At 32.7% G+C, this 15,171-nt stretch overlaps 1 protein-coding gene across 1 annotated transcript; it reads right to left on the minus strand.

Moving 5' to 3' along the window:
- Nucleotides 1-568: 568 nt before the first annotated feature.
- LOC125057009 (STING ER exit protein) lies at nucleotides 569-1,426 on the minus strand. Its single transcript, XM_047660413.1, has one exon. The coding sequence runs from the start codon at nucleotides 1,272-1,274 to the stop codon at nucleotides 630-632; it is 645 nt and encodes a 214-aa protein (XP_047516369.1). The 5' UTR covers nucleotides 1,275-1,426; the 3' UTR covers nucleotides 569-629.
- Between the last annotated feature and the right edge of the window lie 13,745 nt (nucleotides 1,427-15,171).

Raw genomic sequence — 15,171 nt, forward strand, 5'->3', positions numbered from 1 at the left:
ATAATTAAATTGTTTTAACCATTTTTTTTAACATTGGCTATTAAAATACTTCCATAATAATATTTTAAAAGTTGAACTGATTATGTAAAAATCTAAATGTTATTGTACCACTAAGTTTCAACATGTTAAAACTTAGTAGAACAGTTTTTTACTATTTGATTGTAGTCATATTCACTGTCTTCCCTGTGTTATAAATCTTAATTTTTAATTATGCAAAGTTAATTATAGTTTATTGTACTATAATTTGAACTTTTTTCTTCATAATTTAAGAGTCAGAGAAAAGCAACATTATATTATTATAAATAAATTGACATTAAAACTTAATAAAACAGTCTGTTTATATAAAGAATTCTCTTCATACCTAATTTTTACAAGAACCAGAACGATTGTAAATATTAAAAAGAAAATATTGTCAGTCATGGTAAATTTAAATATTATAAATGTATTTCTTTTCATATGATTAAAAAGATTTAAAACCTCTGTTCTTATTATTACTTTTATCACCCTGTTTATATGAAGTTGTGGTTTAGATAACCTATTAGGGGTAGAAATAAATGATTGAGCTGTATTTATAAGTTAAAAATTGTATGTTTATTACAAATTGCAATTTTCAAACAATAAACAAAATATTACTTGTCTATCAAAGTCCCTCGAACTCTTTTTTCACCGGAACCTTGTGATGGCATTTCAGCCTGTCTCTTATTCATTCCTTTCCTTTCCAATTGTTTTTCAATAATCCTAGCATTATTGGCATAGCTGTCAGCCACTTCTCTTGCTTCTATCTCATCTTCTTCCTCGTCTATAGTGGAAACTGTCACTGAACTGAATTTACCCATATTCTTAGTATGTTTTGTAACCATAATTTTCTTTGGTTGCACTAAAGCCACTTGTTTATAGATGTCTGTCACTTCACCCACAGTCTGCACTAATGCACCCTCTAGTATAAAAACAACATTACTTTCTTGATCGTGCTTGTAATAAATGGGAATAGAACACTTCTTACATTTTAATCTGTATTGCCTTTCAATACCTTTCTCTCGTTTTAAATAAATCGTTTCATCAGGATCTGAAGTGATTTTATGAGCGTGTTTTGAACCATCAATGACTCGGGCTCCGTCTGTTGGTCGCAGTGGTAGTCTGTCTAATGAACAATCCAGAATTAGCGACATTTGTCCACATAAACAATAGTAAATATGCAGTGGTTTTGTTTCATTGTATTCTTCTTGGTCTTTTGTGTCAGAACAAACAATACTCCTGGAAACCACTTTAGGCATTTTCTTGCTGTATGGCTTATTTTATCATAATAATGTGGATGTGTGAAATTTGTTTGCTGATTGCTGCGATGCCGATCGTCGTATCACTATTACTTTTTTTATTATAATTTTATGGCCTGGTAACGAGACCTTTAAGCCATATCACTATTACTAATCACAGAGTCACAGACCACAGTATTATATAGTAAGTATGAGGGAAAAAAAAGCGCGGGAAACTTCGTTCACGTATTTTTCACGGTGTTGAATATTTAATTTAATTTTACTAGTTAAAACGCAGAGGATAAGCTGGTAGTTTTAATTTTTGTATTATATGTAATCTTTATATCATATTTGTGTATAGTGTCATCGTGTAGTCGGTAAGTTTTTGTAATTTCTGTAAATATTGTATGAACAAGCCCCCCGATCTAGGTCGGGGGGATGATGGCCTTGTTGGCTTGAATCTCCCTGTGGGATCAAATGTATCTGTTGGTTCACAAGATGAATTTGACAAAATGGATACCGATTGTTCGGTATCATCTCAAACAGGTGAAGGAAGTCGTAAACGAACACGTTATTTGCGCCTTTGTCGGCAATGTACGAAAATTAAGAAAAAGAAAGGTAGTGGTTCTAGCGGTGATTACTGTCAGTGCGAAAGCTTATGCAATGTAGAAGATGAGTCAATTTTAATTAAAAAGGTTACTTCAAAACCTATATCTCAATCCACGTCATCTCCACACTTGCAAAATAATAATAATTCACATAGCACACCCTCTCGACCATCAACATCTTACACGGAAAATTCAAATATCTCTCAAGACTCTAACGCGGGAAATTCAAACAACACCACAACTTCAGTAACCAATACGGACCCCCGTTCGATTGGCCGTACTGAATATGTTTCTACCGATGTTTCCCCTTATTTTATACATGTTCAACGTATTCAAAGTTCACCTGACGACGGGACCATTCTCCATCCAATAACATTTGGCAATTTTTTAAAGCAGAACAAATTTAATAATATTATTCCCGGAAGTGTAAAGCGTATAGGAAGAAACAGGTGCGTAGTTGGCTTTTCCGATTATAAAGACGCCAATAATTTTCTTAACTGCAATCTTTTGGAAACGAAAAAGTTAAAAGCCTTCATTCCCACTTTCAGCGTAACAAGAATGGGTCTAGTTCGCGGGGTCCCAGTAGATTGGAGTGTAGAGGAAGTTCAACAAAATGTATCCGTACCTATAGGCTGCGGCAAAATACTTAAAATAAGACGTTTGAATCGCAAGGTAAAAATTAATGACTCGGTTTCTTGGAAACCCTCTGAATCAGTTGTAATAACATTTGATGGGCAAGTTTTACCAAAAAGGGTTTTCATGTGCTATAATGCTCTTCCAGTAGAAATATATATTTATCCTACCATACAATGCTATAAATGCTGCCGTTATGGTCATACCAAAGTTCAATGTCGTTCTAAGACTCCAATATGTTATAACTGTGGAGGTCAACATGCAGGTGTATCATGTGACAGGTCAGATAAAGATCCTCTGTATTGTGTAATGTGTGAAGTCGAAGGGTCCCATTCAGCGATAGATAAGTCATGTCCAGAATTTGTGAGACAGACAGAAATCAAAGTTAAAATGGCTCAGAGCTGCATGTCTTATGCCGAAGCCAGTAAATATTTTTCTTCTATTAAGCCTTCATACGCAGATGCATTAAGTTCAACAATTCCGGAAGTACCAAAACCCGTATATTCTTCCGCAGCGAAGTCTGTATCTCGTAATAATTCTACTAATGCCTCAAATAAAAAGACAATATTCTTAAAACCTCGCTCTCCTCGTAAACCACAACATGGTTATGATCGTGTTGCTCATTATAATGTTTTAAAAGATTTCCAAGTTCCAGAGCCTAAAAACGGCAGTGCTCTGGTTGGACACAAAAATAAAGAAGAAGAAAAATCTGATGTATTAGAAATGATACTAGCATTATTAACTAGTTTAATAAACTCAAACTTATTGAAACCGTCCCACGTTGCCTCTATTAATGAAAAAATTAAATCAGTTAATGTTATTAAAAATAATGGATTCCAAGATAATTCAATGGAATTGCAGGAGTGTTGTTCCAAAGAAACATGATTTGATATACTTGATAAATAAACATTCTCCCGTTGTTGTTGCGTTATCTGAAACGTGGTTGAAGCCAGGGTACCTATTAAGGATCCCAGGATATACCTGCTTGCGTGATGATAGATTTGATGGCCATGGTGGCGTAGCGTTACTTGTCAGGAACTCAATTAATTTTTCTGAAATAGCGTTTTCCTCATTAATCTCTAATGATGCCATTAATATTGTCGGCATAAAAATTGATAATATTTCTATAGTTTCCATTTACCTAGCTCGTTCCTCTTTTGTTATTCTCAATAGCGTTAATAATTTACTTTCTTCACTTAGTCGTCCATTCCTTCTATTGGGTGACTTTAACTCTCATCACCAAATGTTTGGTTGTGGCACTACTGACTCCAATGGTGTACGTTTAGTTGAAATATTAGATTTACATAATTTGTGTTTACTTAATACTGGCTCACCAACCAGACGTACAAAGCCTAATGAAAAGCTTAGCGCGGTTGACTTATCAATTTGTACTCCAGATCTTGCTTCTTCTCGTTCTTGGTACACTTCATCATCTACTTTTGGCAGTGATCATTTCCCGATTATCATATCCTCACCTATTAGACGCTCTCCTTATCAAAAACGACAACCTCGTGTGAAATATAAATTAAATAATGCTGATTGGCTTGCATTTAAAATCCTTGTCGAATCTAAAATAAATGATTTGCCTGAATTAGTTAGCGGTGGTGAGACCAATTCCTCTAAAGCTTTGGCTACATGTTTAATAGAATCTGCCGATCAGATTTTTTCTGTCAAACGAAATCCGTCTAATAAGATTCCTTTTCCTCCATGGTGGGATAGAGAATGTATGGTTGCTGTAAGCAGAAGAAAGGAAGCTGAGAGAGTCTATGCTGAGGACATGTCCAATGAAAATTTAGATATTCTCAATGAAGTTATTAGTACCACACGTAAATTCCTCAGAGATAAAAAGCAGGCAGGCTGGAAAAATTTTTGTACTTCTTTATCTCCTTCTACGTGCCCTTCAGAAGTTTGGACAAGTATTAAACGTTTTCGATCTGCTTTCAAAGAATCTTTATCATCGTCTTCACTTCCCCCTTTTTTAACAAATGCCTTTTTAGACAGATTAGCTCCTCCAACAGCTGCTGAATCGATCTACTTTCCTTTGGAATCGTCTTTGATAGATGACACTTCCTCTTTAAACTCTCCTTTTTCATTACATGAATTGAAAGGTGTGCTTTCACATGTTAAAGATTCATCTCCTGGTCAGGATGGTATTATGTACTCATTTTTATCTCATCTTGGTGATACTGCCTTAATGTATTTTTTAAATTTAATAAACTCCGTCATGGTCACAGGTAATATTCCTGAAACATGGAAGTCTCAAGAAGTTATAGCGATTAAAAAACCTAACAAACCTACCAATGATGTTGCCGCATATAGGCCTATTGCGTTGTCCTCCGTTTTAACTAAAATTGCTGAACATCTTGTGAAGAATCGTTTGGAATGGTTTATAGAAAACAATAATTTAATAGCCAATAGTCAATACGGTTTTCGGAAGTCAAAATCTACAATAGACAATTTAGCTATATTGACCACAGATATTCGCATAGCTTTTTCGCGTGATGAAGATATTGTTGCTGCCTTTTTGGACATCTCTGCCGCCTATGATAATGTGAACATTTCTATTCTACAACGCAAATTATTAGAGCTACAGGTTCCTACGTTATTAATACGTTTTATCATCAATTTACTATCATGTAGATACATATCATTAATCGTTCAGAAAGATGGTAATATTACCGAGTTAAAGCGTACAGTTTTTAAAGGCCTTCCCCAAGGTTCGGTACTAAGCCCACTTTTATATAATATTTACACGTATGATTTAGAATTATCTATAAATTCCCATATAAATGTGCTACAATATGCAGATGATCTTCTTTTTTATTCCGTTGATAAATCTGTGGTTAAGGCTTGCAATTCCATGTCTAGTTCACTTAATTGTCTTAATATCTGGTTAGTTAAAAATGACCTAGATCTATCAGTTTCCAAAAGTTCTATAGTCGTATTTTCCAAAAAACGCACAACTCCTATAATAAATGTGACCTTTAATGGTCAATCTTTGCCACTCCAAACAAAAATTAAATTTTTAGGAGTTATATTGGATTCAAAATTGTCTGGACTTGCCCATTATGAACATGTTGTTATGAAATGTGCACAGCTGCTTAACATCATGAAATGCCTTTCAGGTGTATGGTGGGGTGCTCATCCGTTTTCTATGAAACTTGTGTATAACGCTCTTATAAGATCTGTTTTAGATTATGGCACATTTCTCTTAGATGGAGGAAGTGTCTTGGGAAGTCAAAAACTCGATGTCATTCAGTCAAAAGCTTTGCGAATTGTGACAGGAGTAATGAAATCAAGCCCATCCAATGCTTTACAAGTAGAATGCTGCGATCCTCCTTTAAAATTAAGAAGGCAATTTTTAAGTGATCGATTCTTGTTCAAATCTATGCAGTTTTCTAACCACCCTCTACATGGAAGGCTGCATGAATTGAACAATATTATTTATACATCCCGTTACTGGCGTCACAAATCATTACCATGTCTAATAATAAGCTTTCGTAAATTTTTAACATTACACAGCCGCATTCATCGATCTCCATCATTACCCATATTTATGACACAATTCAATTCTTTAATTCTTGATCCGGATATAAGATATAATATAGGCGTCCGTAAGCAAGATATTCTGGAAACAAATATTCGTTTCATGAGTAGCGTTGAGGAACAAAATTGGGAAGGTTGGGATTATATTTTTACAGATGCCTCTAAAATCTCTGTTGATGATTGTGTTGGAGTTGGTCTAATTCATTGGCAACATAAAATAATTCAAAAGATTAAACTTCCTCCTGAATCCTCGGTTTTTACTGGAGAGTGTTTTGCTCTTTTAAAAGCTTTAGAACTAGTTATTTTATTAAAATCTAAAAGTACAATCATATTTTCAGACTCAAAAAGTGCACTACAATCTCTTGAAAAATTTCCTTTTCAAATGAAACTTTGTTATCCTATTATTTGCGAAATACGTGATAAGCTTTTAATATGTTCTCAAAGAAATTACACCGTTATCTTTGCATGGATTCCAAGTCACAGTGGAATTAAAGGAAACGAGAAAGTCGATGAGCTTGCTAAAGAAGCTATAAAGGATGGAGACATAGTCCCATACATTAATTATTGTCATGATTTAGCTGCTCTTCCGAAAACCCATCTTTGGGAGTCATGGAATGATGTTTGGTTGAGAAGCAGCAAGTTCAAAGGCAAACATTATGCTGAAATTCAACCCAGGATCCCCAGTAGACCATGGTTCTTTGAGGTTAAAAGTTCTAAAACTGTCACTTCTATCATTTCCAGAATGCGTTTAGGACATGTTTGTACACCTCATCATTTAGCAAGGCTTCGTATTATTAATAGTAATATTTGTGAGTGTGGAGAAGATATTGGTGACCTTGACCATATTTTCTTTTCTTGTTCCCAATATGACCGTACCTCCTTTCTGAATTCTTTACAATCACTTCATGTTCCGTTTCCGACTAAAATCTCCTGCCTTTTGCTTTATCCTTTATTGTATTATAATGTATTATCTTCTTTCATAATCTATAATAATATTAAGATGTAATATGTTTATGTACATATTTTATTTTTAACCAGCTTATCCCTTTATTTCCTTTTGATGTCTTTGTTTATTTATTTTTTTTCGCGTGTAGTTTCCCAACCTTTTACTTGAAACTGGCATAAAGTTGAAGCTGTTGCCATAATATAAAAAAAAAAAAAAAAAAAATATAGTAAGTATTCTTATTTCTTTTTTTCTTTTTTTTTTATGGCTCTGGCACGGTTTGTGCATTAGCCAGCGTCAAGTATGAGATTTTTATAATTCGTGCTTTTCGCCTTAGAAATTCGACCATGTCCTCCATGTACGGTTTAGGCACTTGCCCGGTACCGCACAACCCTCCCAAAGGCCGAGAACAAATTTAAATTAAATTTAAACTTGCCCTCGAACCGGGAATCGAACCCGGTTCCCCTGACCTAGCTGCCACTTAATAAGACCGGTAGGCTATGAGGCCCCCATTCTTATTTCTTAATTCTTATATTCTTGAATCCTCAAGGTTTGTAATAACAATTGTCTAATAATTAGGCAATTGTTATTATTATTATTATATTAGACTCTAATAATTGACTGTGAAGCCGAATTCGACATTTAAGTAGCCGTAGGGCCTTAGTCAATATGCCTTAACAGTAGTGTATGCAAGTCGAAAACTAAATTTGTATGAAAATTTGTCGACACGAACTGTCATTTTACATACACTACTGTTAAGACATCTAAGCCAAATCTTATAATGAGAAGGATATAGACAAAATTATTTTAAAATTAATTATTTTATTCAGGTGCTTGAGTCAATGTCTCTTTGTAGACGTTACCCACTAACGAATTTATAAATGATCACGTGTCTAAGCCTGATGCCTATAGAAATTACTTTGTATCAGGCCGCAGAATGGGTTGGACACAGACGAGGAGGACAGAAGACTATGAGCATGCTGACACTCATGGACGATAAAAAATACACTTTGGAAGTCTTTGCCTCGATGACGATTGTAATGTGCGTTTTCCAATTACAGAGCATAATGCGACTCAGTGTCGCACAATGCCGCATAATGCTGAAGCTTAATTGGAACGTGAATTAGTTTTCAAATGCATCAGCAGAGTGCGCTAAGTCAGTGTTGAAAAAAAAAAATGTTATGAATAGAGTTAGCAACCTCATTAATGTATAAATAATGTGGTTAACAATAATACATAATTGGTTGAAAACTTTTTACGCTTATTTTAATAATCAAATTATTTCATTAACATTTTTTTACTGAAATAAAAGAAAACCTTTAAAGAATATAAAGGTTTTAACAAGCTAAATTAACAGGAAAATATTTAGTTTCATGTAAGAAGTTTACATCATTTACGTTTTGAGTAATTTTTTTTAAATGATTTCTAAAAAAATTATATACTTTTTCAAAACGATTGCAATGTTTACAAAAGTATAATCCTGTAAAATAAATTTGTTTACAGATCCGAATTTTAAAATAAAATTGTATTAATATTTTAAATGTGGAATATAAAAAAAGGAACTATTTATACCTTCATCCATACTTATATTTATTTTCTTTAGCAGTTTGAAATAACTTTAATTATTTTCAAAATCTACGACGAAACAAATTTTTCAACAATAAATAATATTTACTAACGAAAATTTCGATAAATGCCAACGTAATGAAAAACACTGGTCAATTTAGTCAAATCGCGACGGTTATCAAAGGTTTTTTTAAAAAGGAAAACTTTATTAAGTAAATTACACTTAATATTCTTAACTTATAGTCGATACGAGACTCTTATTCTAAGTTGGTCGATGTTAGACCCTATCACTATGGTGGCCGATATTAGACTACCTTTAATATAATTATAATCTTACAGCTAAAACCCCTTACATGATAACTTTGATTCGTGGTACACAATGGAATAATAAGACTAAGCATTGATTGCATTAACGCTTACGGTGCTTGTTGGGTATCTGTGTGACATTGTAACTTTTCCCTCCTTAAGCTCGAAATCATCTGAAGAACAATTTTTCGGAGGATGGTTTCGGCCTTGAAATATTATACATGTTTTTATCTTTTTGTATGCCAGAAAGGATATAAGACTTAAAATTACATATAGAATTATTGTCCCTAAACTGACACTATTGGTTTTCACTACACTATCACTTTGATTTTCACTGTTTTGTAGGGCGTATGATAATACTTTTAAATTGGTTAAATCAACCCCATTCAGCTTAACAGGATTAATGTTGCTCTGGATACTGATCTTCAAATTTTCAGGTAAATTTACTAGCGGCAGCTTTTGAGATATAAGCTTCTCACCGTTACTGCTATGTATTCTTAAATTGTGATTTGCAATGTTATATTGGCATTTATCTTCTATGGTTAATAAGTAAGTATTTATGAGAGTGTAATGTAAAATTTCATTATCACAGGTTCTAACCAGATCAACAGGTGATTTAGAGTAGATTATCCATCGGTTAATCTGTAAAAGTTCTACTTTAATTTCTTCGAATTCTATTGGAATTTGTTTGCAAGAGACGTTGTGAGAATATTTCATCAGGTCCAGGATACAAGTGTCTTCAACAGGTACCATGGTCTGCAGCTCATCACAGATGTATATTTCTTCTTCTATATTCTTACATGGTGTCGACAGCGATTTCGCTTTCAACCCCTTCGCAATAAGGTAAGGATACTTGGGTAATATTATTAAGGTAAGGTTTGTTTCAGGTTGGGTGATAGGTAAGGGTACAATTTTATAATAAAAATAAGTTTCTTTCTTAACTAAGGGTATTTCTAATACTAAAGTAATAACATTGTTCTTAAAATACGATTTCAATGTCATGGACTGTTCAATTCTTACAATATTTTCAGGAATTACTTTAAATATCAGCTTATCTGTTTTCTCTATGATTCTAAGTACATTAATGAGTTCATTAGTATTAATTATAGATTGATGTAATACGCCCATTCTACTGAATGCTAAAATGTTTTCAATCTCGGTCAATTTTGTGTAAATTATTTGAAAATTATGTAAGAAGGAATTATAGATATGTGTTATTTGGTTAACATGTGAAATAATTGAAATGTCTTTAATATTTTTATTAATTTTATTAATTGCATCACTTAATTGTTCGAGATTGTTTGTAATATTTATAGTAGAGTTTGCAACAAGTCTTATCGTTTCGGATATAACAGTAGTTTTCTTTTCCAGAGAATGTTCACGAGATTTTACATTTTTTATTAAGTTGTCATATTTAATAGCATCATCGTAATCCAAATTTCCTGTTATCATTTTAACTAGAGATCCCAAAGGATTAATGAGTCCTCTTTTCTGTCTATTAATTGGTACAATTTCTGAATATTTGTTCAATGTGATATTTAACATATAATTAACTTGAAGCTTAACATCATTGAAGTATGTTAACGAAGGGCTACTGGTATTTAACTGTAATTCTACTATTTTATTTAGTTCTATATACCTATGCATATTAAATTCTAATTCTTCCTTAATAAGTTTAATATCTAATGTCTTAATTACTATCCACTTATCATACGTAATCATAGCGGTTCCTTCTCTAAGAGGGAGAACGCCTGGATTCTTCTCAACCTTTTGAAGTTGAAGGGCCCGGATCGTTACTGCTTGGGTCACTAGCAGGACGAACCTGTGGGGGACGTTTTATGTCTTTTATTGGAACATTTTTATCTTTTGTGCTAGTTTCTACCAATACTACATTTCTTTTTATTTTACCCTTAACTTTTGCTTTTTCATACCTGGGCTTATCCTTGCTTCTACGTCGATTTATGCCTTTAATAAAAACATTATCACCTTCATTTAAATCGAAATTAGTTTCTCCTACTCTACTTTGTTGAACTTTTTCTTTCCTAGTTCCTATTTTATCGGTTAAGTATTTGTATAAGTAGTGAGTTCTTTTTGCATGATCCCTAACTAGTTGTTGAGTATATTCTTTATCAAAATTTAAATTAAATTGATTGTTATTTTCCGTGTGACCAAATACTACTTCAAACGGAGTGAGACCTGTTACTGAATGGATTGTTTGATTGTAAGCCATTATAGCATAAGTCATCACTGATGTAGCATCTGTGAATTTATGTTCATATTTCGCAAGTCTATATATTTCTAAAATTGTGGAATGGAATCGTTCTATTAATCCCATTGAGTTTGGATTGTTAGGGGTGCCTATGTGAATGTCTATTTTATATAATGTCATTAAGTCTTTCATGAGTTTATTATTGAATTCAGAACCAGGGTCTGAACTGATTTTAGTAGGTACGCCGTAGAATGAAAAATACTTTATAAGTGCCCTGACTACTTCAGGTGTTGATCTATCTGGGATTTCAAAAGCTTGTGCTAACTTGCTAAATGCGTCTAATATGGTTAAGTTATATTTTCCTTCTATGGAGAATAAATCTATAAATAATTCTTGAAAAGGTCTTGATTGAGTTTGTGTGAGTTGTAATTGAGGTTTAAATGGTCTACGATCGTATTTCATACGTTTACAAGTGTCGCATGAATTTATTAAACTGGTTACGGTTTCTTCTAAATTTGTCCAAAAATAAACTCGTTTTAAATGAGAAATTGTTTCTTTAATACCTCGGTGACAGGTTTTGCCTACGTGATACTTCATTACTATTTCCTCTTGTTCTTTTTCGTCAGTGACATTAATTACTCTTTCAGTGCATTCATAAAGCTTTACGGTTTCTTTTCTAAATAATGAAATTAATACTTGTGTGAATAATTGTCGGTGTGTTTTATTTTCGTAATAGATAAAGTATTTAATTTTGGGTCTAATATATTCTTTAAGAAATTTTTTTATTAACTCGGAATTATCTAGGGGTAAGTGAACCTCTAAAATCTTTTGCTTGGGATGTGAGCGAATTTTAACTGAAAGTTCATTTTTAAACCATGGGTGTATTAATATTTGGTTTGGTTTCGTATCTATAGCTTCGTAAAGTATGGGAATGCCATCAGTATCCATATCTTCAGCAGAATGTGCTGTATCTGTACTAGAGTTTATTGTTAATGTACGTGATGATGACCTGGAATTAACTCGAGATGGAATAGACCTAGACATTTCAGAAAAAGACATAGAGTTACTGTTATCAATTTCAGGTTCTTTACTTTGGTTGTTTTGTCCTAATCGTGTTATTGAATCGGTTAATTCTTGAATATAGTCATCAAGATTTCTATCAGAGTTATCTACATTAACTACCATTGATTGATTATCTTTATCGTTTTTACCTAAAGCATTTAATTTAATACGTGAGAGAGCATCAGCATTGGTGTTTTGCTTTCCATTCTTATGAATGACTTTAAAGTTGTATTCAGCTAATCTGAGTTTATATCTAGTCAATTTACTATTTGGTTCTTTAAGAGAATCTAGCCAAGCTAATGGTCTATGGTCTGTATAAATTGTAAATTTTGTTCCATATAGGTATGGACGAAAGTGTTTAACTGCCCATACTATCGCTAATAACTCTTTTTCTATAGTACTGTAACGTTTTTCTGTGTCATTCAAAGTTCTACTAGCATATGCTATTGGTTTATCACTGCCTACTTGGCCCTGCGAGAGTACAGCTCCAAGTGCATAGTCAGATGCGTCAGTTGTCAAAATAAAAGGCTTTGTAAAGTCGGGATATTGGAGTAATGGTGCATTAACAAGAAGTTCTTTGCATTTTTCAAATGATTTTAAATAATTTTCATTAATTACAATTTTACTGTTCTTTTTTAGACATGCTGTCATGGGTTGTGTAATCTTTGAGAAGTCTTTTATAAATTTTCGATAATAACCAATAAGTCCGAGAAAGCTCTTAATTTCTGTCGTAGTTTTTGGTACTGGGTAATTAAGTATAGCGTCTATTTTGTCGGTATTTGGTTTTAGTCCGTCAGGTGTAATTGTATGTCCTAAGTAATTTGTTTCTTTGCAAAGGAACTCCGATTTATCGAGTTGGACTTTAAGGTTGGTCTTTCTAAGTCTGTCGAATACTAGTTTTAGTTTTATTAGGTGTTCGTCGAGGCTAGATGAAAAGATAATTATATCATCTAAGTAAATTAAGCAATGTATGCCCTGCAGTCCTCTAAGAATATTGTCCATTGCTCGTTGGAATGTCGCTGGTGCGGTCTTTAACCCAAACGGCATTCGAAGGAACTCATAGTGTCCAAATTGAGTTGAAAAGGCAGTTTTAGGTTGGTCTTCTTTTTCTATTTCCAGTTGGTGATAACCACTAGCCAAATCAAGTACTGAGAAGTAACAGCTTTTACCTAGTTTGTCAAAGAGGTCAGTTATATTAGGTAATGGATATTTATCGTCTATTGTAATGTCATTCAGTCTTCTATAGTCAACAACCATCCTAAACTTCTTTTCACCACTAGCGTCGATTTTTTTTGGTACGAGGTGTACAGGTGCACACCATGGAGAATTAGATTCTTGTATTACATTATCTTTTAAAAGTCTATCTATTTGATTTCTAATTTCAACAGCTTCGGCTGGAGATTGACGATAAGGCTTTACGTAAATTGGGTCTTCATTAGTTGTATGAATTTTATGCTTAACTTGATTAGAAAAACTTAATGGTATATGCTCGCTGTAAAAAATATCTCTATATTCAAAACACAAATTAAAAATTTTAGTTCTTTCTTCCTCATTCATATGTTCAAAACGTAATTTAGACAAATTTTGTTTCAGAATTTTATCAATTTTATAATCATTAATTGTTTGAGTATTATTTATATTAATTATTTCTTCATTGTAACTTGTAACTATCAGAGGTTTAGTGATTTTAATTTCATAGTTTTTATCAGATGAATTTTGTATTATAGTGGTAGCATAACCGTTTTCGCATTTTACAAGAGCAGATGGTGTTCTTATACCTTTACCAAAATTAATTGAATTTAATATTGCTTGTCCATTAGGAAGATTAACAGGAATCTTAACACGAGTTTCAGATCGTGCATCAACATGAATGGCAAATGGTGGACTATAAATAATTGGTATTTCTGTGTCACGAGTTCTTAAAATTTGATTTTTCATGTCTATATTAGCGTCAAGTTGTTTTAATAAGTCTGATCTTATTAAACCGCCATAATCGCTATCCACATTATAGATATAAAATTTATGATAATCTGTACTACAAAAAGTTTTAAAGAGAGGTATATAAATTACTTCGTTATGGTGACTCTGTGCGTGTGTACTCACGACCTCGAATGTCTCATAATATTTAAATTCTGACAAATACTTATTTACTATTTTAGGACTTATAAAGGATCGTGAACTACCTGTGTCTATCATAAACTTACTATTTATTTCGGGAATTTCAATATGTGGCAACTTTAAAGCACCGTGATGATTTAATTGTATTACTTCGGTTTGTCGGTTATTGAGGCTTGTGTATGAAAATTTTCAGGTTCTGAGGTGTTATTGAGACCTCCTTCTGAAGGATTACCTTCTGAATTTTGTTCTAATTCGCAATAATTATCTGGAGTAAAATCATTCGAATCTACATTATAATATTCATAGGGATAATTATCTTCGTGTGTATAAAATGTTTCATGATCGTCATCTGTGTAATTATTCATATCGTCGTTCATGTAATTTGTATAAAATAAATTATTTGATGTTCTTGGTGTCATAAAATTTGGCTTAGCTTGAGGCGCCGTTCGCATCGATACATCGTTATCATATCTATGTACCGGTTTTGGTTGATGATTTTGTGGGATACCAAATTTAAATTGTTGTTGATTCGTTGTTTGGGGGAATTGCCTGTATCCAAATTGAGGTGGTCCACCACCAAACTTAAATTGTGAATTATTAGGATTATTAGGATTATATATCCCTTGCTTTTGGTTGGTACCGAATTTAAAATTAGAGAAATTAGGTTTAAATCCTTGAGGTTGTTGTTGTGATTGTATTCCGAATTTGAAATTCATTGGAGGCTTATTTTGGTATTGGGGTAATTGATTAAACTTATTAAAATTATTTTGTGAAAAATTATTTCGTGATAAATTATTTTGTGGTAAATTATTTTGTGGAAAATTATTTTGTGTTAAATTATTTTTTTCATTAATATTTTGAGTATATTTTTGTCTATTAACACTCCGTGATTTATATTGGTTAAGGAAATTTACTTCTTCCATTACT

The sequence above is a fragment of the Pieris napi genome, chromosome 16 (assembly GCF_905475465.1).
Source record: "Pieris napi chromosome 16, ilPieNapi1.2, whole genome shotgun sequence".
NCBI lineage: Eukaryota > Metazoa > Arthropoda > Insecta > Lepidoptera > Pieridae > Pieris > Pieris napi.

Excerpts from the sequence above, each read along its gene's own strand:
- LOC125057009 (XM_047660413.1), bottom strand. The coding sequence starts at position 1,274 with ATGCCTAAAGTGGTTTCCAGGAGTATTGTTTGTTCTGACACAAAAGAC.